Source organism: Lepidochelys olivacea, assembly GCF_965140295.1.
Source record: "Lepidochelys olivacea isolate rLepOli2 genome assembly, chromosome: 12".
NCBI classification, from domain to species: domain Eukaryota; kingdom Metazoa; phylum Chordata; order Testudines; family Cheloniidae; genus Lepidochelys; species Lepidochelys olivacea.
Genome location: NC_140422.1, coordinates 2,772,899 through 2,798,143, shown reverse-complemented (window position 1 = coordinate 2,798,143; position 25,245 = coordinate 2,772,899). Strand labels below are relative to the sequence as shown.

Sequence of the window (25,245 nt, the reverse complement as noted above, 5' to 3'; positions counted from 1 at the left end):
CTCTCAGCTCTGCCGCAGCCCTAGGAAATCTAGGCTCTTAGAACACCAGTCTGAACTTGAGGCCTTGCTCCATAGATTCTCAGGCCAGAAGAGACCATCAGATCATCTAGTCTCACCTCCTGTAGTCTGCAGAGCTTCCAGGTCAATAATGCAGCCATTCACTTGGAAGTCCACACAATATATAACTGAGCTCATGTCAATTTAAAAACAAACACATTGATTTTTCTTCTCTTTGGGAAAACAAAATTTGGCCTCAACTGAGGAAAGCACTCAAGTATGTACCTAACTTTAAGCATGACCCTGAGTCCCACTGATTTAAATACATGCTTAAAGTTAAGCATATGCATAAGCGTCCCTACTGAATAAGGATGATTACCTGAATCAGAACCTAATTCTCTATGTCACACCCCTTTGGCTACAGTTAATATTTATGGCCAGTGTCACTACGCATATTAAGTCAATGAGAGGGGTACTATGCAAATAGCATTGTAGGGACTTCTCTACTGTGAAAAGAACAGTGAAACTGAGCCAATATAGTTCATATGTGATTTTCAAGGAATAGGAGGAGCTCTCTGTGTCTCTAGAAGAGTTACAGTTGAATTTTCAGTGTTGTCCTTAATTTAGGATTATTAAAGCACAATAATACATAGTTTTATCCAGCACTTTTCATCAGCCGGTCTCAAAGTGCTTTACACAGGAAGGTCAGTATCATTATCCCTATTTTACAGATGGGGAAACTGAGGCACAGAAAGGGGAAGTCACTTGCCAAGGTTACCCAGCAGCCTAGCCAAGACTAAAATTAAGGTCTCCCGAGTCCCCATCCAGCACGCTATCCTCTGGCCAACAACCTACACAATGGGTAAAAGCAGGAGAGTCATTTGGGCCTTACAAGTCTCCTACTATGTGAGAGCAGAGGCTCCATCACCTCTTGTGAGCTACTCCTCCCACTTCCTGAACCACTGAGGAGAAACAGAACTTCCTGCTGTTTCTTCTGAGCTACTCTCCCCGCCATCCCACTCACCCCCACTCAGGACCATGACTCCTACTTGGTAAAACCAGACAAACCAACTGAAAAGCAGGTAGTGTCAGTGCATGGCGCAGGAAAAGAAACAACAGGCAAGCACAGAAGTGTCCCACGTGGAGGGTGGAGTAGCACTCCCAGGCGGCTGTCCAGGGACAGTTCACACACCTCTTCTTCCGCTCCCGTAGCGCTTGGAGCAGTTCGTTATCAAACTGAATTTTCTGCTCCTCAGTGAGAGCATCGTACTCTTCCTCATCCATCTCCTGCAGACGAGCCTTTTCCCTCGCAATGGCGTCTTTCTGTTCCTGTTCTGTCATGCAGCCAAACAGAGAAATGCACCAGCTGAAATCATAGCTCAGTGCTCAGGACAGGCCCTCTTCCGGAGCCAGCTTGTGCTGTGCCCCAGGGTCACACAAAGGTGTGTGTCCTTGCTCCGATTAGCAGGCACTGAGTTAGGTGTTGGGGGGGGGGGGCGTACATATACACTGCATTGTAAGCCCAGAGCTTGAACTCAGACTTTACCCCCCTTCCGTCCACACACAAATCATACTAAACCAGGGCTCAGACCCAGACTCCCAGGACACCATGGGGGTGGAGGGTCCGAGCCTGAGTCAAGCTGGGACCTAGGGTTCAAGCCCTCTTGCTTTGCAGCATAGATGCAGCCCCACTGGACTCGTGCTCTGAGAATCTGCCAATAGTATCCCACAATCCCATGGGTCAACTCTCTGTGACCTCTGGACTGTCAAGTTTCCCCACACTGCTCCACGAGCGGCCACGTTTTAGGAGAGCGCTAGGAAGTCCGGGAGTTGGGTGGCTGGACGGAGCCCGCATAATGCAGTGTAGATGCTGGAGCCCCAGGCTGGGGCCTAGGGTTAAACAATTCCTACCTTGGGGTTACAAATGGGTGTAGCTGCTCAAGCTCTAGGTTAACAAACCCTGGGTCTGCTGACTTGAATTCTGCCAGCCCTGGGCTTGCACTGCAGTGTAGACAGATCCTGTGAGTCCTACATTGCTGGCCGCACTGTATTTTGTGCATTGTGAAGCTGGATCCCGGGGCAGCTTTGGCTCTAAAACTACAGGTGCTAAGGGAGGGAGGGCAGCAGTTTTTACTCACGTAACTATGTGAATGTCCCATGGGACAGCAGGAACCCAAAGAATCCATAAGAGAGTCAGATCTACTTGATGATCCTGATGCAAGCTGCATAGTTACCCCAGAGCTAGAGCTCAGATTCATCCCAGGCACCTGGACTGTGCCGATCTCTTCTATGAGACTTTCTCTTTCCCATTTCTACTGCTGGTGTCCCCAGCACCCTAGGAGGCTCTGAGAATACACCCCTAAAAACAGTCCACCTACACCCTGTTTCCCTGCCAGTCTCTCAGCCAGGCCTGCGCTGCTCTGCCCATGGGCTGCCTGGCAGTGACTGCCCAGCATCTGCCACCAGCTGCCAGGACAGTCTTCCACCGATGAAGCTCGATTTTTTCTTTCAAACAAAGCTGTACCCCTTCTGTGTCTATGCCCAAGGATAAAACACCCTTTCAAGTGCTATTTAAAATCATGTGAATACAGGTGTGAAAAGCTGCAGTAACTGTGTGAAATGACCAAAAGGGGAATCCTGGTTGTTAGCTTGTATTGCTGCCTAGATATGGTGATAGGCACTCTAGAAATTAGGGCTGGTCGAAAAATTTCTGTTCAATGGAAAACTGGGTTTAGGACTAAACAAAACATTCTGAGAAAAGCGTCTGCTTTCTGCAGGAAAAGTCAATTTTTGTCAAAAACCCAAAATGTCTGAACATGGATTCATAGATTCGTAGATATTAAGGTCAGAAGGGACCATTATGATCATCTAGTCCGACCTCCTGCACAACACAGGCCACAGAATCTCAGCCACCCACTCCTGCGAAAAACCTCTTGTATATTCTGTCACAGTGCTTCATGGGAGTTGTAGCTTGGTTACCTTGTGTCCCCATTTGTCTTTAAGGGACAGGATCCTGAACTGGACTACATCTTCCATTATGCACCACATCCAGGGTGCACTGCCTCCTGTCTCCAAAAGGAGAGATTGTGATGCATCATGGGAGATGAACTCTGACAGGGACCCTAGCCTAGAAAGGAGAATGGGAGCACGAGATACCTTAGCTACAACTCCCATGAGGCACCACGGTAACACTTCCAAATTGAAATATTTTGATATCTGAATTTTCACACCCCCCCCCGCCGCCAATCAAAATTTTCAGTTGAAAATGCAGATGAAAACAATTTTTTTTTGTTTTGGTCAAAATTTTCTGAGGTGGAAAACTTTCCCCCCACCCCCAGTTTGCTGACAGCCACTATTAGAAATGTCTAGACAGACACACAGACATGTTAGAGGTGTGAGTGTCAGGGGGTTCACAGAAGAATCCTTCTCACCTTCCTGCTCTTTCTTGGCCTTCTCCCTAGCCTTCATGGCAGCATAATCCTGGAACAGGTTCACCATGTAGATGTAACGCCGGTTGTTGATCGCTTTGAGCAGGCAAAGGAGAGCAGAAGGCATACTGCGGGCAAAGAGTGTCTCTAGTCCATCAAACACCACTCCCCGATAGCAGTCACTCAGCTGTGAATGTGGAACACAAAGGGCATAAATCCATCCTAATGGGTATACAGTATTCTCCTCAGCAAATAAAACTGCTCTGATGTAAAAACACATTAGCAAGCAGTATCCCCAAATGTCTGAAATAGTCACAGATTCTAAGGCCTGAAGGGACCACTCTGATAATCTCCTCTGATCTCCTGCACAGCACAGGCCAGAGAAGCTCACCCAGTGACTCTGCCATCAAGTTCAAAATTTCTGGTTGAGCTAGAGCAGATCAACAGCACATCTGCACCTGTTTTTCTTTTCTCTACATATTTCTCTGTCTATGCCCCTTACTGCCCTGGCTTGTCTCTCCATTGCCTTATGTGACAGGGTCAGGCCAGATGGCTACAGGAAAGTGTTCCTATTGGGAACAGCCTAAGAGGGGGATCTACAGGACCTGGACACCAAATGAGTATGGGAGACAACTAATGAAATAACAGGGACAGAAGTGTGGTCCAAGGAAGGGAACTGGACTGGGACACCGAGCAGAGAACCCTGGACAGCGCCCACTGCTCCTCAAAGGCGTCAAGGGAGTCAGTGGACGCCACCCAGAGGAACTCTGCCCAGATACGTGAATGGACCGAGGATCGGAAATAGGCCTCCATCGGCCAACCTCCTCACTCTGGTTTTATAGATGACAATTTTAGCCAGGGCCAGCAGGAGGTTGACCAGGAGGTCCCATGACTTTGTGGGGCCACGTTAGGGAGTGCATAAATAAAAAGGTGAGGAGAAAAGTGTAACCAAAAACGTAATAAAATATTCGTGAGGAGCCGGAATAGGGGCTGCAGCCTGGCACACTCCAAGTATATGTGTGCCAGGGTTTCCCTCATGCCACAAAAGGGGCAGGTGTCTGGCATAGGAGTGAACCGTGCCAAGAAGACGCCTGTGCTCACAGCTCCATGAAAGAGCCGCCAACTGATATCCCCGGCAGGCTTCGGGACCAAGGTGGAATACAGGCTGGCCCACCGGGTCTGCTCACCCTCCAAAGGTGGCAGGAGGTCCCGCCATTTTGTATCAGGGCGGGATGCGAGGGTGAGGACGTGAAGGGTGTGGAGCACAAGCGTGTATAGATGTTTCCTTGGCACGGTCTGGAGGCAGACCGGCTGCAGCTTGTGCAGCCGGCTCACGGTGAAGGGGCAGGGGGGTTGGTTGGGTCCACAGGGTAGGGGCCCGATGGAAAGGTCCTGCGGGCCTGGGGTGGAGGGTGGGCAAGGTGCACCCTCGTGCAGGACCCGGTCGAGGTAAACCTGAGCAGCGGGTGGCAAAGCGGCCCTCACCTTCTGAAATACGCGCTGGGGAGTATGAGGTCTGGAGAGCCCCATGCGCTGAGCGAGTCCAGGAGGTCCAGGAGGTCTCCGACTCTTGTGACTTCTGCCAGGACCAACCTCTGGTGCACCGAGGGGGACTCCGCCACCTGCACACGGAGCTGGGGGTTGTGTAGCAGGGGCTGGGCGAGGAGATCTGCCCCCTCGGTGGCCACCATGGACCTGGTCATTGAAAGCAGTTTCCAGGTCCGGAGGAGGTCCTGGTAGAAGACCGGCAGCCCAGAGAGGTCTCATGGAAGACCTCTCAGATGGAGTTAAAGGAGCTGCCGGTCGTATCGGAGCCCTCGGAAGTGGCACAGGAAGGCGTGCGCCAGTATGCTCCACGCCGGACTACCTGCACCATAAAGGAGCCTCTGCAGGGCCTGGAGGTGGAAGATATGGACCTGAGTGTGCAGACACTTCAGGCCTTGCCCTCCGTCCTCCAGGGGTAGATGGAGAACCCCTGCAAGGACCCAGTGCAGTCTTGACCAGAAGAACTCCAGAATCAATGTCCAGAGGTTGGCCAGGAAACCCAGGGCCGGGACCAGGGTGTTGAGCCGGTACCAGAGCATGGACAGGACTAGTTGATTAAGCACCAGTGCTCTCCCTCTAAGGGAGAGGCACCGTAGTAGTCCTGTACATTTCTGGAGCCGCTCTATCACCCTGCCCTCTAAATTGTGCCAGTCTCCGGTGGAGAGGGGTGTGTGGCAGAAAGGTAAACGCCGAGATAGAGCAGCGGACCCACACTCCACCAGATGGCCTGAAGCATGGGTGGGAGGGAGCTTGCCTGCGAGCCGTCCCTGACCACCAGGCCAGAGCTCTTGACCCAGTTGACCTGAGCGGAGGAGGCTGCCGATTAGATGGCCTGGCAAGCCTCCACCCACGGCAAGACGCCCTGGGTCCTGGACCACAAGGAGCACATCGCCAGCATACGCCAACAGAACCAGCAGCAGCTCCGGCTCCCGCAGCACCAACCCTGTCAACCTCCTGCGGAGGAAACAGAGGAAGGGCTTGATCGCCAGAGCATACAGCTAGCCCGAGAGGGGGCACCCCTGCCGTACTCCTCACCCGAAGCTGACTGGTTTGGGCAGGGTTCAGTTGAGCCTGACCAGACACTCTGCGGAGGCGTACAGCATCCGGAGAAAACCCACAAACTGAGGTCCGAATCCAAACGCCTGCAGAGTGCTCAGGAGGTACCCATGGTCTACTCTATCGAACGTCTTCTCCTGATCGAGAGACAGGCGGGCGAACGACCGACCGTCTCTACGCCCGAGTTCCAAAAGGTCTTGGACTAGAAATAGGTTGTCAAAAATGCTGCGACCCGGGACAGTATAGGTCTGGTCTGGGTGGATCACGTCCGCCATCACAGACCCTAGCCGCAGCGAGATTGCTTTCACTACGATTTTGTAGTCCGTGCTAAGGAGCGAGACGGGACGCCAATTTCGTAAATCGCGGAGGTCCCCCTTCTTCGGCAATAAGGGGAGCACGGCTCACCTGCACAAAAGAGGAAGAACCCCGCTCTGCAAAGACTCGGCCCAGACGGTGACTAGGTCTGGGCCGAGGACATCCCAGAACACGTAGTACAACTCCACGGTCAGCCCGTCTATGCCCGGAGATTTATTGGTGGGCATGCGGCGGAGGGCTTCCGAGAACTCAGCCAGAGTGAGAGGCAGCTCTAGCCAGTCTCAGTCGCCCGTGCTGACCATAGGGAGCTCCCCCCAGAGCACTCTGCAAGCGTTAGGATCGGTCAGATCCAGGGAGAAAAGGCTTGGTAGAAGGCTCTCACCCTCCCGCACATCTCCACTGGATCCGTGAGGGGGGTGCCGTCTTCTGCCAGAAGGCAGGTGACGTGTTTCTTGGCCCCCCTCCTTTTCTCCAGGGCGTAGAAGAAGCAGGAGCCGCAATCCACCTCCTGAAGGAGACGATGCGGGATCGAACAAAGGCACCTCGGGCCCGATGATCTTCGAGGGCCCGGAGCTCCTCCCGCTTCTCCCGGCACGCTCCACAGAGGGGCGGATCCTCGGGGCTGGCAGCCAGACGCCTCTCCAGCTCTAAGACCTCCCGTTCCAACTGCCCTATCGCCGCATCCCTCCGTCGGCTGGCGCCCCGGGTGTAGTCACGGCAGAAGAGCCAGGCGTGCACCTTCCCCAGCTCTCACCACTGCCACGCCAAGGGAAAGGCACACCGCTGCCTTCGCCAGGCCAGCCAGAACTCCCGGAAGGACATCATGAAGCCCAGATCCTCCAACAAGCTGTTGTTGAAATGCCAATAGGCCGGTCCCGGCCTCTCCGCGCAGAGGGAGGCCGTCACGGTGGCTAAATGATGGTCAGAGAATGGGAGCGGCTGGATGCTGGAGGAGTGGGCTCATGAAATGTGGAAGCGTGATAAATAAATGCGGTCCAACCGGGAGTGGCGCGACCGATGGGCCTCCACCCGGACAAAGGTGAACGTGGAAATGTCATCCGGGTGGTGGTCGTGCCAGATGTCCACCAGGGAGCGGTGTTCATCCGGGTGGTGTCCGCGGCAGCCGGGCACTGCTCGGTCCCTGAGTGGTCCCGCTCCTCGAGGGTGGTGTTGAAGTCCCCGCCCAGGACCAGGCACTCGTGAGGCTCCAAGGTGCTGAGGAAGGCGGATGCCTGCTGATAGAATTGCAGCTGTTCCGGGCCCGATGTCGGGGCATAGATGTTAACGAGGTTGACCATGAGCCCCTCCATACGGACCCGGAGGTGCAGCAGGTGGCCTGGCACAGCCTCGGCAACCCCCAGCACCTCGGGCCGTAGGTTGGGGGAGAAGAGGGTCGCCACTCCAGCTGTATGAACTGTGAGATGGCTAAAGTAGACCCTGTCCCCCCAGTCCAGCCGCCAGCTGTCTTCGGCGGCTGGATCCGAATGCGTCTCCCGCAGGAAGACCACAGAGTACCCACCCTCCTGAAGGAAGGAGAACCCCTGGGACCAGCGGAGAGCCATCCTACAGCCCCTGGTGTTCAATGTTGCGAAGATGAGTGGAGCCATGAGGAGGGCTGGGGGGGATCCTCGCTGGCAGGGATGCTCGCAGCCCCCATTGGGCCACGCAGCAAACCGTGACCTACTCCATATGTGAGCAACAAGTCATGGAAGCCACGGACCCGCTGGTAGGCTGCAGCGGCCTGCTTCCCAGTCCTTTTACCCTCCCCCATAAGGGCCCTTGCGGCCCGGAGGATCTGATGAAAGTCTCCCCATCGCTGGAGAGCCAGCTGTACCTTGTTGCGGGAGCCATGGACGTCTTCTAAAAACTCCCGCAGCTCCTCTCGCAGCCAATGGGGGGGTAGGTTTACTGTCTCCTGGTCATCCTGACGGGGCCCTTGGTACAGCCCCGTGGCCCGCCCAGGCAGGGTGCGGACCCCTGACAGGGCGCCTGATGGGCTGGCACCACATGGCCCGCCTCTAATCCTGGGGCAATAGGGGGCAGCGGAGGGAAGATAGCAACCGCTAGTGGGTCGGGACAGGGAAACATAAAGGCCGCTCCCTGGGGGTCATCTGCTGGAAAGGAGAAGGAGACAGCCCCAGGGGAGGCAATAACATCACGGGAGGTGGAGGGGATAGGGATAGGGTCAGCATCAGGGGCAGAGCCAGGGGCAGGGGCAGAGGTGAGATTCTGGGCTCCAGAAGCCAAGCAACTGGGCAGTGGCACTTCCCAGTCAAGCTCAAGGGTTGGTGGGGTGGGGAGGGGGCTCTCAGCAATGCCAGGCACAGGCTTTATGGTGGGTTTGGCAGCCACGGCATCAGGAGGTAGACTATCTTCTGTAGGGCCCCCGTCCGGGAAGGAGGTTGATTGCTCCACACCAACGAGGGGTGCCCCTGGTGGCTTGGGTCCCGGCCGCGTGGCACTGGCTGTCGCCTGAACAGGCTCGGTCGCCGTCAGCGGGGTGCCTTCTGCAGCCGGGTTGATGGAGGAGTCCAGGGGCTCCTCGGTGGTGGGAGCGGAAGCAATGGTTAGGGGGAGGGAGCATGGGAAAAGGGGGCCTGGAGTGAGGTCGCCCAGATCGAGGCCCGCTGGCATAGGGTTGTCCTCCCCCTGGGTGACTAGGGTCAGACCTAGGGCCTCGATCTCCTCATATATGGAGGTGAGATCGCTTTTCGCCACCCCGGGGTTCTCCCCACCGGCACCCGATGCGACGGTCGCCTCGCGGCTCACAGAGGTTTCAGATGGTACCAAGGCAGGAGGGGCTCCCTCGTGGGCCTCAGAGAGGAGGGACTCCCGTGGAGGGGAAATACTGCCTTCCGGTGCTGCCACGCCTTCCCCAGCCGGCACCGGTGGATGGAACACACCCGTGGGCAAAGCGGAAGGCTCGGCATCAATGCCCCCCTTCCTGGTCTTCCGGGAGGCCTCCGCATCGGATGAGGGGAGCGGAGCTCGAGCCTTCCGCTTGCCCCGGATCAGGGCCCAGCCCTCCATGGCATCATCGGGGGGCTGGCTAGCAGGGGTCGTGTCAGGGGGCAGAGGCGATGGCTCAGGGACTCGGGGGGTAACGGTGGGGCAGCACGAGGGAGGGAAGATTCCCCCTGGGGCAGGACCTCTCCCATGCCCGGCAGGGACCTTGCCGCACCCTCCTCGACAGGGCCCCGCCAGATTGCAAGCAGCGGGGGTGGGGCTCTCCTGCTTGTCTGGCGTACTGGGGGAGCTGCTCCTTGGGCCCGAGCGGGAGCAGTGGTGGACTGGGAAGGAGGAGGGGCGGCTTCGGGCGCCGGGCAGCCAGGGGCGCCAGTGATGACGGGGCCGGTGCCCTGCCGGGGACTCGGGGGTCCCAGATGCCCCTCCTTGCTGGGCCAAGGGGCCGTCCCTCCGGACGTGCCCCATCGCCCGGCAGAGGTAGCACTGGGCCCCCCCGTGGAGTAATGCATGCGGTAACGGGCCCCCTGGTAGGGGACCAGGAAGGACCCCTCGAGCGCCTCTCCCTCACGCACTGCCGGCGGCAGTTGAAGCTGCACCTGCCGGCGGAAAGAGAGGACGTGACGGAGGGCGGGATCCTTGCAGCCCAGTGGGAGAGGACTGATGACAGAGATGGGTTTCCCCAGGGTGGAGAGGGCGGGTAACAGGGCGGCATTGGGAAGAAAGGGAGGGACGGAGGTCAGGACCAGGCGGACGCCCAGGTCCTCCAGCGGCTCCAGGGGGACGAACACCCGCCCCACCGCCAGGCCCCTCTCCACCGCCTCCTGGGCAGCAGCCTCCAATGCAAAGAAGAAGACGACCTTGCCGTACATTTTGGAGGCCGCCACAATGGCCGTGGGCCCCACCACCCTCACCAACGCCCGCACGTAGGGCTCTACGTGGGGCGAGGCGGGCACCAGGAGGCAACGGACGCCGTGCTTCCTGGTCATGGTGGGGAAGGGGCCCTGGCCGCTATAGCTGGTCGCGGAGGCGGTGGGCGGGAGAGATGACGGAGTGGCAGACGGGGGGGCTGCTGCCACCTGGGCGTACGCCCTGGGGGCCAGGGGAGGGGCACCCGCAGAGCTGGTGGGGGGAACAGCGGGGAGGGACGCCACGGCCAGTGGTGGGGCCGCGGCAGTGGGGGCAGCCCCTGCCATGGAGGGCCTGGTCGTTTTGGCGGGGCCCTTCCCCTTCTTCTTATCCTGGCCCTTCCCGCCGGCTGGGGGGGCTCCCCCCGAATCTGAGGGGGGGAGGGACGTGGCAGCAGCAGAGGTCACCCCGGTGCCCGCCGTTGCTGGTGCCCCAGCAGGGGCGGCGGCAGGTGGTTCGGCAGCGGAGGTCGAGGCTTGGGGGGGTGACAGAGGGGCAGGCGGGGGAGGGGCAGCTGGAGCTGCTGGACCCGTCTGGTCCCCCGCCATCATGAGCAGGGCGGGAAGGGGAGACACCAGAAGGAGGAGGGAAAAGGGGAAGCAGGTCGACCACTCCTCCCCGCTAGGCTGCAGGCAGGGGAGGAGGGCGCCAAGAAGGGAGGGCTGGACGGGGGGGGACAAAACAGGGGTTAGGGGTCTGTCGCCGACGTGGGGTGGAATTCCGGCTCCTCTAGCTGCACTGGGGGGGGGGATACAACAGCATTGGGGGTGCAGTGAAGAGGGTTTAAGCTCAAATGGGGAGTGGCACAAGTGCATGGGAGGGGGCATGGGCGCACGGAGCAAGGGGCTGAGCGGGCTGGAGTTAGGGCAGGGAAACCAAGGGGCTAGCTTCAGAGGCTGGGGCGGGGCAAACAAACAAAGGCTGCGGAGGGAAAACGGGCGGGGCAGGAAAAGCTGTGGGGTGGGCAGTCCGGGGGGGGGGCACCCACGTGCGCTTGCACAGAGTCAGTTGGGCTGGCTGCTGCTTCTGGCCCGAAGGGTGGAATCGGGGCGTGGGAAGCCAAGCAAGCAGCTGAGTCCAGAGGCAGGAGCTGAGGCAGATGGTAAACAGCCAGTGGGGGAGGTGGAGGGGGCAGCAGTGGTAGGGGCTGGGGGGGGGAATGACACAGATGGATCGGGGGGGCAGCTCCCCGCCACACTCCCTGTGTCCCTGCAAACACAGTCAAGACCCCCGCCACAAGAGCACAGTTCGAAAGTTACTCAGTTCCAAAGGCCCCTCCACGGTGGTCTGCAGAGTCTCCAGGTGCTCCCCCACTGGTAGATGGTCCCCTTCTTCTCCTCCTCGGGGCTTCAGCAGCTCCAGGCAGCTGCAGCAGCAGCTCCAGGAACTCCAGGCGGTGGTCCAGGCAGGCAGAAAGGACCCCTCAGGTGGTGGTGGTGGTGGTGGTGTTCACAGCAGCAACAGCTGGGGCTGGGGTCCCTCACTCCCCCCCTCTGGGGAGCGGGCCAGCAGCCCCCCCCAAGGGGCTGCAGTTGGAGCAGTAGCAGCACCCGAGGGTGGGGGGGTCCAGCAGCCGGCCAGCAACCAGGTAGCAGAGAACGGGGGGGGGAGCGGGGCCTAGCCTAGCCAGGGGAGCAGCTGGAGCAGCAGCAGGGAGAGCCCAGGGCCTAACAGCAGCAGTATCAGCGGCGGGAGCAGCAGCCCGCTCCCTCCAGGCCAGAGGGCTACAGGAGAGTGGTTTTTTTTTGGTTTGTTTTTGTTTTTGCACGGTTCCTGGAGACACTGCAATACGAGGTCGATGCATGAGGTGGACAGAGCAAGCTCCTATTCCAGCCCCCCATTCCAAAACTCAATTTAATAGACAGTCCTTAGATCTTAGCCATAAGAGAGTGTTTTTTTTTTTTTTTTTTTTTTTTTTTTTTGCGCTCCGCGCCGGGGCCCGGCAGGGGACAGCGCCCTGCAATGCGCTCGGGGAGAGCGGGCTGCACTCGGCGCCCGGGGCTGTGTATTGCACTCGGGACTCGGGCGTTTGCACTCCGCGCCCGGGTCTGTGCGGGGACAGCACCAGGCATAAGAGAGTGTTAGAAGGCAGATATATTAGTCCCAGATTAAGCAGGTCCATTTTCCCTGGGTAAAGTAACGGGCAGTTTTTTGAAACAGAAAGGAACTTGTTGGAACAAATTCAGGCAGGCAGGCTAATTAGGACATCTGGAGCCAATTAAGAAGCTACTAGAATCAATTAAGGCAGACTGGGTAATCAGGGCACCTGAGTTTAAAAAGGAGCTCACTTCAGTTTGTGGTATGCCTGCGAGGAGCTGGGAGCAAGAGGCGCTAGGAGCTGAGAGTGAGAAGGTGGACTGCTGAAGGACTGAGGTGTACAAGCATTATCAGACACCAGGAGGAAGATCCTGTGGTGAGGATAATGAAGGTGTTGGGAGGAGGCCATGGGGAAGTAGTCCAGGGAGTTGTAACTGCCATGCAGCTGTTCCAGGAGGCACTCTAGACAGCTGCAATCCACAGTGCCCTGGGCTGGAACCCAGAGTAGAGGGTGGGCCCGGGTTCTCCCCAAACCTCCCAACTCCTGATCAGACCCAGGAGGAGTTGACCTGGACTGTGGGTTCCAGCAGAGGGGAAGGTCTCTGGGCTGTTCCCTGACCCACATGGTGGATCAGCAGAGACTGTGGGGGTTGTTCTTCTTCCTTTTTCCCATGCTGGCCAGTGAGGAGGTTAGCTGAGTAAATGGCAGGTTTGAGCCACTAGCAAAAGTGGCCAAACTGAGAACTGCTGTGAGTCTGAGGCGAGCAAATCTGCCAATAAGCGCAGGACCCACCAAGGCAGAGGAGGAACTTTGTCACACTTAACACATCATTTAAATCAAACCTCGACAACACCACATTCCCCATCCCTTCACACCAACATCCTTACCCGACACACCAAGCTTCATGACCAGCATTTCCTTCTGCCCCGGTGAGCTCCTGCCATACCTGCATCCTCTCTGAAAGGATCTCCACCAGTAGCTCCTCAGGAAGCATGCAGCTCATCAGGCCTGATTCTCCTGCCATGCTGGTACTGATGCTGAGCCGTCGCTGGACAGGAGCACTGGGAATAGGGCTGGGAGGAACCTGCAGCATTCGTCACCGCAAGGAAAAAAATGCTTCAGAAAAATCCATACAATTCCTCAGACCAAGCTCATCTCTTCTGCCCATCACGTCAGCCCCTTCACCCTACCAGCTAAGACTGCCGTCACATGTTAATGGTGCAACTTAACACAGAAGTCATAGGACTGGAAGGCTCCTCAGGAGGTCATCAAGCTCAGCTCTCTACTCTGAGGCAGGACCAAGGAAAACTTAGACCAGCCTTGGCAGGTGTTTGTCCAGCCTGTTCTTAAAAACAAAAATGCTGGGGATTTTACGCCCTCCAAGTCTGACACTTGGAGTATGGCCTTCCAAGCAGTTGAGCACCCACTTCCCTCCAGGCTTAGTGTTGTGAATTCTTGAGTTGTGAGGCTGCTGCTCAGTCCATGGCCATGGTAAGGGAGCTCAGGAAGCGAGGAATTTTCTTCCCATGAGTAGGCAAGGGCTAGGGACAATCGCAGTCCTGCAGCGTGGGGGAGTGTAGGGACTGCTCCCTCACTGGGGCAGCACACACCCATGGAGGCAGCAAAGAGGAGATGCAACTGCTTTCCCTCCCCCACTTTGGAGCAGGAGGAGGCTGCACCGTTCCACAGAATGGGGCAGCACGCCCATTCCCCCTGGGCCTGGGAGCTGTGTGAAGGGAGCAGGATGGTGAAGTTCCTTAATACTGACCCCAACACAGTGGAACCCTGACAGCCTCCTAGCTGTGCTGGTTGTGGATACCTGAGACCCTCTATTGCCGTGTCTACATTAGAAACGGGAGCCGATTTAATAAGGTCAGTTAGGGGTATGATTCTTTAGGACATTTCCATACTGGAAGGAAGTTATACTGGCTAAAATGTGCCTTTTGCTGGTGTAGCTTATTTTGTTCAGAGAACTAGTATAAGCTACATCTGTTTAGTTGCTAAGCGGAGTCTCCAAGGGAGATTTGCCATAACAGCATAGCATCCCCTTACTAGTGTATGCCAGGCCCTTTTCCGAAAGCTCTCTCAGGATCCAGACCGTTCGTTTTTTTCTGTCCCAACCTACATATTTATTCAGAAAAACGCAAGGGCTACCGCTTGGGTAGGGTGTCTGTGCCCAGGGTACTGGACTGGGACACTGGAGGTTTGGGCCTAGTCCTCATTCTCCCCCTGATTTGCTGTGTCACCTTGGGCAAGACACGTAGACACACATTTTCAATAGGGCCCTCTCATTTTGGGTGCTTCGGTTTATGGGTACCCAACTGTTAGTGAGTGGCTGGTCCTCCAAAGGGGTCAGGTGCCCAGCTCCACAAGGGGGATGACTGATGCACCTCAGGTTAACCTGGATGTACTTAACTTGCTGAGTAACGGGGAAAATGTCTGCATGGCAAGCAGCAGCCCATGGCAGCGATTCTCAGAGCCCGGGTCTACAGACTTAGGCTGCCAGGGCTCCATGTCCCTCAGACCTGAATTTTAGAGTTACTCAGCACTCACTGACTTCAGCTGGCATAGTGAGTGCTCAGGCCCCACAGCTGAGCACTCAAAAGCTGTGGCAACCAAAATTAGAGGCTACACTTGAAAATTTGGGCCTTCAAACCTCTTTGAGCCTCAGTTACTCTTGCTATACAAGCTGAGCATGACACTAACAGAACACACTGAGTCAGATCCCCACCAACATGCAGAATTAAAACTCTTCAGGGCCTGCGTGCTGTTAAGGGAGGAGCACATTGCTGGTGCTTAATAAACAACCAACCCCCATCAAACACTTAGAGCTCTGGCCCATGGACAGTTTGCAAATTCACCTCAGCCCTTGCTCCCCAGTACCAGAGTCATAGAATCATAGAATATCAGGGTTGGAAGGGACCCCTGAAGGTCATCTAGTCCAACCCCCTGCTCGAAGCAGGACCAATTCCCAGTTAAATCATCCGAGCCAGGGCTTTGTCAAGCCTGACCTTAAAAACCTCTAAGGAAGGAGATTCTACCACCTCCCTAGGTAACCCATTCCAGTGTTTCACCACCCTCTTAGTGAAAAAGTTTTTCCTAATATCCAATCTAAGCCTCCCCCACTGCAACTTGAGACCATTACTCCTCGTTCTGTCATCTGCTACCATTGAGAACAGTCTAGAGCCATCCTCTTTGGAACCCCCTTTCAGGTAGTTGAAAGCAGCTATCAAATCCCCCCTCATTCTTCTCTTCTGCAGGCTAAACAATCCCAGCTCCCTCAGCCTCTCTTCATAAGTCATGTGTTCTAGACCCCTAATCATTTTTGTTGCCCTTCGCTGGACTCTCTCCAATTTATCCACATCCTTCTCGTAGTGAGGGGCCCAAAACTGGACACAGTACTCCAGATGAGGCCTCACCAATGTTGAAATAGAGGGGAACGATCACGTCCCTCGATCTGCTGGCTATGCCCCTACTTATACATCCCAAAATGTCATTGGCCTTCTTGGCAACAAGGGCACACTGCTGACTCATATCCAGCTTCTCGTCCACTGTCACCCCTAGGTCCTTTTCCACAGAACTGCTGCCTAGCCATTCGGTCCCTAGTCTGTAGCGGTGCATTGGATTCTTCCATCCTAAGTGCAGGACCCTGCACTTATCCTTATTGAACCTCATCAGATTTCTTTTGGCCCAACCCTCTAATTTGTCTAGGTCCCTCTGTATCCTATCCCTACCCTCCAGCATATCTACCTCTCCTCCCAGTTTAGTGTCATCTGCAAACTTGCTGAGAGTGCAATCCACACCATCCTCCAGATCATTTATGAAGATATTGAACAAAACCGGCCCCAGGACCGACCCTTGGGGCACTCCACTTGATACCGGCTGCCAACTAGACATGGAGCCATTGATCACTACCCGTTGAGCCCGACAATCTAGCCAGCTTTCTACCCACCTTATAGTGCATTCATCCAGCCCATACTTCTTTAACTTGCTGACAAGAATACTGTGGGAGACCGTGTCAAAAGCTTTGCTAAAGTCAAGAAACAAAAGTCCTCCCAGCCCAAGGTCTCTCAAGTAGCCAACTTTGCCTAATTCAATAGTGCTTTTATCACACAGACTAAGCCCCACTAGAGACTAGAACAAGACCACCAGGCTTATTTTTACCTGTGAGCACACAGGTCGAAACCCTAAGTCAGCAGAGATGAAAGCGCAGTGCAGTAACCCACTGAGCCAGTCAGCGCCCGTGCAGGAGTCCTAGTTTCTCACACACTGTTAGAAGAGTGATGGAATAATCCCATCTGTTTACTGATGTGAATTCGCTTTCACCTGTGATCCTGTTTGATCCGATTGGTGCTGCTGCTTCTGAGCCTGTGACGCATGGCCTTCTGACTTCCCCCTGCCCACTGCTGTGCTGCTCCTATAGCTCTTGGAGGTGATGGACTGTGGCCCGGTTTTAGTCTCGGAGCTCGGCTGGCTACCCTCCATGGTATGCTTGGCCAAAGCCTCAGCGCTCAGTCTTGTGCTCAGAGCTGTCTGCCCTGCAGAGCCCTCAGAAGACTGACCTAGGATGAAAGAGGAGTTCAGCCTCAGGGGGAGAAGGGGCAAATCACATCCAATCTGCAGAAGACAGGCTATAGCAGTTAATGTTCCTCAAACTGCCAGGGATGAACACGCGCTTCTTCATCCAAGTCACTGGAGCTGAACCTGCTGGCATCTTGCCTTTGCCTGCCAGCGGACTGACCAGATACATAGGGGAGCATGCCACACTCTCCCAAGGGACACAGCACAGCACGTACCCTCCCCAGGAGCATGGAGCTCCAGAATGGATTAGGCCATTCAAGCACAAGCTGGCCATTAGCACCGGGGTCATATCTGATTGCACAGAACAAACGTTTCTGCCCATGTTTCTGTCACTGTCAAGGTAAAGTGCAAAAGAGGATGCATGGGTTCTACAGCCAGAGACTTTTAGTGCTCAGATGCTGTGGTGATGGGCAGTTATAAAAGCCTGCATAGTCAGAGAAATACTGATGTCGAGCAAATTAATGAATGACCCTCTGTCAGACTGTCACTGACTGCAGCGAGACCAGGACTCAGTTGCAAGTGGCTCTGTAGTTCATTGTTTGTCCAGGGAAATGGACAGCAGAACAGAAACATCTAAATCAATGCCTCTTCCTCTGGCCCCCCCTTCACTGCACCATGAGGAGCAGAACCCGGGGTAGAGAGGGATTAACATGACTGTTAGAACTAAACCACTCATCCTTCTGCCCCAAGAAGCAAGGAACAGAGCCCAGTGCTCCACCAAGTGGACAGCAGATGTGCCTCAAGCACAAAGGAAAGCTCATGACAAATGGGTTAGCACACATAAAGGCCTTTCGCAGCAGCTGGTGCTGCTCGTGCTGTATCTGTTCCAAGGGGAACTGTGAGGCTTTGTTCTCCAGGGCTGTCAATGCAGCACCTCTTGCCTGCACCATGTTTGGGCACAAACTGTCACGAAACTCGTTCCTATTAACCCTCTCTAGCCTTGGGGTCTCCTTGTCCCTCTGCTTGGAATTTTAGCCCTTAAAGCAGGACCCCGGGAGCACACAGCACCCTCAGGCTGCCAGCTCCGAGTGTGCTAATGTATGCAGCTCACCAGGTCACAGGGGTCAGGGCACAGAACCTAAGAGCAGGAGTCTCCTGAGAGAATTTGCAGGAGAAACTTCTTTGCACAAAACCTTCAAAGATGTGAAATGAATCCATTTGTATTTTTATGTAACTCGCTGTATAACTGACCTGGAGGATTGTTTCACACACCCCATGCTCATTAAATCACTATCTTTTCAAGCCAATCATTTTGGATCTTAATGGGCGCTGCAGGGGACTTCAACTTCAGTAACAAGATATCATGAAAAGCATTTCTGGATCATCATAGCATGAAGCCTAGGCAGAGTGGCTGTTACCACCCACGAGTTAGGGCAATCCCTTAGAAAAGCACCAAAGTGTTTTATCTCTATTCTGAAAAGGAATACATCCAGAGCATCACAATGGAATGGAATGCCTAGGTACTAACACCAGAGACTAAAAGATTTTTAACAGGCAAGAGCCACTACAAACAGCAAGTTGGACTTTGCATTACTGGGGATTCTGCACCTCTGAACCCTCAATCTTCTTGATTTCAAGGCTAGAAATCTATTCTTGTCCAGCATTACTGCTATTCAACTAGAGGTGGTAATCTAACTGCAAACTGAGAAGATCACTTTATGCTCCAGCTTCTACCATCTGTGGCGCTCCCCATGGGATTTCATACCCAAATGCATCAAAGCTCCCTCCACCCATCCCTGTGGTTACCAAGAGCCCCCATGGGTTGCTGAAAAGTCTTCACAACAATGCACTAGAGGGAGAAAATGCAGGGAGGGGATGGAAAGGCTATATTATCAAAATGGTGCTGGGGTCATACCCAGCATTTCTGTGCAGCACAGCTGTCCAGCCTTTGTGCTGCTGAAGGTCTGAGCCCTTACCAGCTTCCTCTGACTCCCGATGTGCCTGCTCTATGGCGGCCTTGATGCATAGCTCCCGTGCACGAAGCCCCGCGGAACTGCTCCTGTCGGAGAGGGCTTCCAGTACCACAGAGTCAATGGATAGGCAGGCAGCACTGTAGTGTTTGGCCAAGGTGACAGCAGCAGTTGTCTTTCCTTTAAGAAACAAAAGTCTCTGACATTCATGTGTGGTGCATCTTTATCTAGGCATTGTATGAGCAAATGCTTTGAAATAGCCTGGTGTGGGATTTGTGACCCCTATGAATAGCAGAGTGATAGTCACTTTAAAAAAAATGGCCAGTGATGCCAGTGACGAGATGGATACTATGGGTATGGGCATAAATCTAATCTCACACTGGTTGCATGAATGGGGATGAATTTGGCCTACTAATTTCAATGGAGTTATACCAGGGATGAGTTTGGCTCAGGGCATCAAACTAACAGGTAGTTAAAGACTGCACAAATCCCACAGATTCCTCCATGTCCAATTCAGCAGGTATGTAAACAGCAGCATCAGCCACACACTGGAGCCAGGCTGGTAAGAGAAGCCATGTTAGTGGTGAAGTGATATAGCTAGCACCGCTTTGGCACTGAACAGTGTGCAAATAAAACCGTTACTGACCTTTCCATAACTGGTGTTCTTCGAGATGTGTTGCAAGAGTCCATTGCGATTTGGGTGCGTGCACACCCGGAGCGCAGCTGCTGGAATTTCCCCCTAGTGGTGTCCATCAGGTTGGCTCTGGTGTCCCCTGGTGGCCCGTGCACCTCTGTTTCTTCTTACCAGCCACTCTGAGAATGGGGCCGGTGGGTCGGTCTCGGAATGGACATGTGCAACACATCTCGAATAACACCCGTTCCAGAAAGGTTAGTAACTGGTTTTCCTTCTTCAGCTGCTTGCACGTGTCCATTCAAACTGGGTTCGGCGTTCAAGGGCAAGCCAACTGGAGCATCGCTTGCCCAAGCTGCACATCATCTCTGGCCTGTTGAGTAATGACATAGTGTGTGGAAAAAGTATGTACCGAGGACCAGGTTGCTGTCCTGCATAGATCTTGAATAAGGACTTGGGCCAGGAAAGCCGCTGCTGAGGCTAGGGACTATGAAGAGCTGCGGAGACTTACGGAATGCTCATTTCGATATAAAATGCCAGGGCTCATCTAACATCCAAGGAGTGTGTGACAGGTCCAATGCCCCTTTGTGACAGGGGCGGATGGGGTGTCGGGGCCTCGCCACTCTTACATTCCCATGCCAGTCCTTTAAGGGCGTTCCGATGCAGCCCAATGGCCGGTTTCCCCGTGCTCGCCCCTTCGTCAGGGAAGTGGGACCTAACAGTCTGAGTCTATGCAACTCGCCCCACGTATCAGGGCAGGGTGGCCCAGCGGCCAGAGTCCATAGCTCCCCCCTCTCAGGTGGGGAAGTGTATCCCAATGCTCAAAGTGGTAGGGGGACCCGGCCCTCCTGTTGGCGGGGTTTCCGGGATCCGCCCGCAACACACCAAGCGTCAGTGCAACTTTAACGCTGCTTGTCTCTAAAGTTCCTGTGTCACTTCCTACCTTCACCGCCGTGTTCTTCACTCCGGGGGTGGGGGGTCCTCCAGTCCATCCCCTCCGGTCAGGACCTCTGTCTGGGACGCCAGGTGCATCCCAGCTTGGCTGGCTCCTGGAGCGTTGGCTGTCCCTCCTCAGGAGCTGGCGGTGTGCCTCCTTCTCCTCCAGTGGTCAGCCCAGACTGAGCACCTTTGCAGGCTTTTATACCTATTCTCCAGTTGGAGCATGCCCAGCAGGGCTTCTGGGGCGGGGCTTCCTCTGCCAGGAAGGAAGGGTTAACCCCTGCGGTACCAGTGCGGGGCCACTCTGCCCCGTCACAGAGTGCAAGCATTGTTCCTCCCCATTTGCATGTGGTTTAGTGCAAAAAATTGTTAGAAAAATAGGTTGGTTGCAGTTAAACTGGGACACCACCTTGGGAAGGAAACTTGGGTGCGGGAGTAACTGCACCTTGTCCTTAAAGAAGATTGTATAAGGAGGCTCTGCTGTGCTTGAATCTCTGACACTCTCCTGGTCGAGGTGATTGCCACTAGAAACGCCACCTTCCAAGACAAGTGCACCAGTGAACATGTTGCTAGTGGCTTGAAGGCGGCCCCATCAATTTCGAAAGGACAAGATTCAGATCCCATGGGGGAAACGGATCCCTTATCTGTGGGAATATCCTCTCTAGGCCTTTAAGGAAGCGAATTACCACCTCATGTGGGAAGACCCACCTAGTGTCTATTTTCGGGTGGATTGCTGAGATGGCTGCCAGGTGGACCTTGATTGAGGAGAGGGCCAGGCCCTGCTCCTTCAGAGATAGGAGGTAGTGCAAGATGAGCTGTAGTGAAGCCTCCATAGGGGACACTCCACGTTGGGAAGACCAGAGGGAGAAACGCTTGCACTTAGTCCAGTAAGTTGTCCTCGTGGAGAGTTTTCTGCTGCCTAGGCGGACTTTACGCACCTGTTCCAAACAAGCTCGCTCATCAGGGTTTAGCCATGAAGATTCCAAGTTTTCAGATGCAAGAAGCTGACGTTTGGGTAGAACAGTTCCCTGGGTCCTGGGAGATCAGGTCTGGGTGGAGTGGCAGGCTGACCGGTACCTCCATGGACAGCTGCACGAGTGTGGAGTACCAGTGCTATCTGAGCCAAACCGGAGCTATTAGAATAACTCGGGCCCAGTCCTGCTTGATCTTTGTCAGCAACTTGTGACTCAACGGGATGGGTGCAAAAGCGTAAAACTGGTGGGATGACTACTTTAGCAGGAAGGCATTTGTGATGGACCCCAGGCTGTGGCCCCTCAGGGAGCAGAATTATTGACATTTCCTGTTGGTGCAAGTGGCAAAAACCCCCACCTGCGGAAGAGGTCCCATGCAACATCCATGCAAAGGGACCACTTGTGGTGAGTGGAAAAGAACCTGCTGAGGTGATCTGTGAGCTGGTTTTGTACGCCTGGTAGATAAGATTCTTGATGCTCCATCACATGAGTGATGAAGAATTCCCATAGGAGAGTTGCCTCTCAACAAAGAGGGGATGAGTAGGCCCCACCTTGTCTGTTGATGTAACACATGGCTGATGTATTGTCCCTGAGAACTGAGATTGTTTTGTTTGTAATATGGGGCAGGAACACCTGACAAGCTACACAGAGATCTCTAAGTTCCCTGATATTGATGTGGACTGAAAGTTCCTCTTGGGACCACAGACCTTGTGTCCTGAGATGTCTTACGTGGGCACTCCAACCTAGCACTGAGGCACTGGAGACCAGATGTGCGGACGGTAGGGGCCTTGTGAAGGACACTCCCTTGCATAGCATCCTGCGGACTAACCACAACTCCAGGGAGTTGAGGACTTGAGGCAGCACCCTGAGGACTCTGTCCAGATGTCTGAAAGGGGAGTACACCATGCCCAGCCGGGCCTGGAGAGGTCTGATTCTCAGTCTCACATGCTGTACTATGTATGTGCAGGAAGTAGACTTAAACACATTCTAATAGTCATAGTCAGAAGTGCCTGGAGGGAGCGTATTAATGATGAGATTGATCAGAAACGGTCCTCCAGAAGATGGGCCCTTGCCAGTGTCAAGCCAAGAACTGCCCCAATGAACTCTATTCTTCAAAGAGGCGTTAGGGTTGACTTCTGAACGTTTATCAGAAGACCCAGCTCTGGGAAGGTTGATTGTATGAGTGCAGTGTCGGACTCCACTTGCGCTGAGGACTGGCCTTTGATGAACACCTACATACATATACATACAGACATGACTGTATTCATGTCTGTATGTATATTGATCTTTTAACCAGTACTCTTTTCTTTTTAAATAAATTTTAGTTTTAGTTTAATAAGAATTGGCCATAAGTGTATATTTAGATAAGATCTGGAATATTCATCAACCTGGGAGGTAATGTGTCTGATCCTTTGGGATTGGTAGAACTTTTTTATATGATGAATAACATTTTCAGTAATCCTCATCATATTTGACTTGGGTGTCTGGGTGGAGGCCTGAGGCTGGGTTACTTTAAGAGAACTGTTATTGGCTTCCGGGTAACCAGTGAGGTATTATAGAGGCTGTTTTGTGCTGGCTTGGTGAATCTAAGTATTGGAATATCCACCAGCTTTGGGGATTGTCTGCCCCATTCTTTTCAGTTCACCCTGAGTGACCTGTTGGCTCCCCTGGGACTCCGGGTCACACAAGTCGAGGGCGGCATACCCATCCCTTGGATCTAGAGACAGGATAATGGACACCAGGGGGACTATGCAGAACTTCAGCTTTTTTTAGGTATGGGCTGAGTCCACACAGATCCAGGATCCGCATGAGCCCTCCCTTGGCTTTGGGGATCAGAAAGCAGTGGCAATAGAACCTCTTTCCCCTTAGTTGTAGCGGAACTTCTTCCATGGATCTCACCCGGAGAAGTGATTGCAATTCTAGCTCCAGAACAAGTGCATGAAAAGGATTCCTGAAGAGGAATGGGGAAGGTGGGTGGGAAGAAGGGGTAGAAATAAACTGGAGGGTATACCCCGACTCTACTCAAAACCCAGCGGTTGGAAGTAACCCGTTCCCAGTCCTTGAGGAAGTGGGAAAGGTGGTTAAAATAGGGGATGGATCCTGAATCTGGGGGTTTGGTATGCCATCCTTGAGCACCTCATCAAAACGAGTATCTCAAGTTGCCTGAGTGGCATAGGCCTGATTGAGAAGGCCCTGTGTAGGAAGAGGATGGAGGTGGCCTGCATGCAAACCCCCTGTTCCTTCTCCCCCTCTAATCATGACGTGGCTGCTGGGGGACATAGCAGCCATATTGCTGGGGCCTATATGGTCTCCTAAGTGATGCAGGATTGTGCAACCCAGGGACTTTAGTGTCACCGTGGAGTATTTAAGGCTGTGGAACCTCGCATCTATTTGCTCTGAAAAGAGCGAAGGGTTTTCAAAGGGCAAGTCCTGCAAAGTCTGCTGAACCTCCTGTTGGAGCCAGGATGGTTTGTAACCATGAGCTTCTGAGCACAGTGACAGCAATCTGGCCACAGAATCAGCCGCATCCAGGCTGCTTGCAGGGAGGCTCTGGCAAAGAATCAGCCACACTCAGGCTGCTTGCAGGGAGGCTCTGGCAACCGACTTGCCCTCATCCACAAGGGCCAAGAACTCCTGCTGATTGTCCTGGGGGAGTTTGTCTTTAAATCTGCTCAGAGTCTCCCACATATTTAAAATCATAGCTACCCAGCAGAGCCTGCTGGTTCGTTATGCGAAGTTGAAGACCTCCTGTTGAATATGCTTTCCTCCCAAGCTGATCCAAGTTTTTGGGGTCTTTTTCCCTTGATGTATGTCTCTTCTGGCCCTGACAATCCCTCTCATTGGCTGCCACCACCATGAGTGACCCAGGGGGAGGGTGAGAAAATAAAAATTCAGAGCCCTGGGCAGGCACAAAGTATTTCTGTTCAGTTTTCTTGGCGGTGGGTGGGAGGGAGGCAGGGGTCTGCCAGAGGACCTTGCTGGGCTTCATAATCGCCTCACGCAGTGGAAGGGCAACTCTTGTGGGCATTGTTGCTGCCAGGATGTCCAAGAAGCCTTGGGGTGGTTACTCGATGGCCTGTGCCTGTAAGCCCAGATCGGACGCCACCAGATTCAGTAAGTTCTGGTGGGGCCTTAAATCGCCCTGAGAAAGAGACGACACCTTTGACACCACTTCTTCCTCAGGTGAAGAAGAAGAGGAAAGGGCATAAAAAGCTGTCCCCACCTCCAGCTCTTCCTCTGCCTGGGGAACCTGTGCCTGCTGATCAGCACTGACTTCGGTACTGGATTGTGCACTGGGATCGGTATTGGGTTGTGGGCCGAGTCCAGTGACCGGCTTGGTACCGGGGCCAGCCCTCCACATCTGTACCAGCTGATGGTTCCAGGGTCCCTCAGTGAGGCACCAGCAGCACCCTACTCTCTTACATGACTGAGTCGGAGCACCACGAGCTAGAGCTTTGGCTCAGGGAAAACCCCCAGGGTTCCAGAAAGGCCACTGCATGGGTGTCGATTCCCATGGATAAATGGGCCAGGCGCTCTGTGACAACATTGCACCTGGAGCTCCCAGGGTCACCGATGGGCACGGGGAGTGGTGTCTGTAGCCCCGATGGTCCCATCGGTGCATGGAACAGGTCCAACCTTGAAGAGGACCAGGAACGACGAGGAGCGGGGAGACCATGGTGGTGCCGATTCTCCTGGTGCTGGGGAACAGTGCTGCAGCGATGTCCATGTGAAGTGATCAGGATAGGCTTTCCCCTGGAAAGTGGTCTAAGCACCGCTCTTGAACTAGTGGTTGGTGCCGGAGGTGCTGCATCTTGGCTGCCAGGTGATCCTGGTATTGGCAGAGTCAACAAACGTCTCTCCGCTGCACACACTTCCAGTGTGGAAGGGACTGCAAATTGCTCGGCACGGTGCTGCGGGGCGGTGTTGCTCCCTTTGTGGGGTTTGCGGTACTGGTGTGGCT

The 25,245-nt window shown here is 54.4% G+C and overlaps 1 protein-coding gene across 1 annotated transcript in view; it reads right to left on the bottom strand.

The window, feature by feature from the left end:
• HYDIN (HYDIN axonemal central pair apparatus protein) overlaps nucleotides 1-25,245 on the bottom strand; it is a 454,160-nt gene that overhangs the window by 89,085 nt on the left and 339,830 nt on the right. The window contains exons 40-44 of the mRNA XM_084644216.1: nucleotides 18,750-18,923; nucleotides 16,579-16,814; nucleotides 13,199-13,336; nucleotides 3,429-3,612; nucleotides 1,190-1,331 (exon numbers count right to left, since the gene is read on the bottom strand). Coding sequence (XP_084500342.1) covers nucleotides 1,190-1,331; nucleotides 3,429-3,612; nucleotides 13,199-13,336; nucleotides 16,579-16,814; nucleotides 18,750-18,923 — 874 coding nt within the window. The remainder of the gene's footprint in view (nucleotides 1-1,189; nucleotides 1,332-3,428; nucleotides 3,613-13,198; nucleotides 13,337-16,578; nucleotides 16,815-18,749; nucleotides 18,924-25,245) is intronic.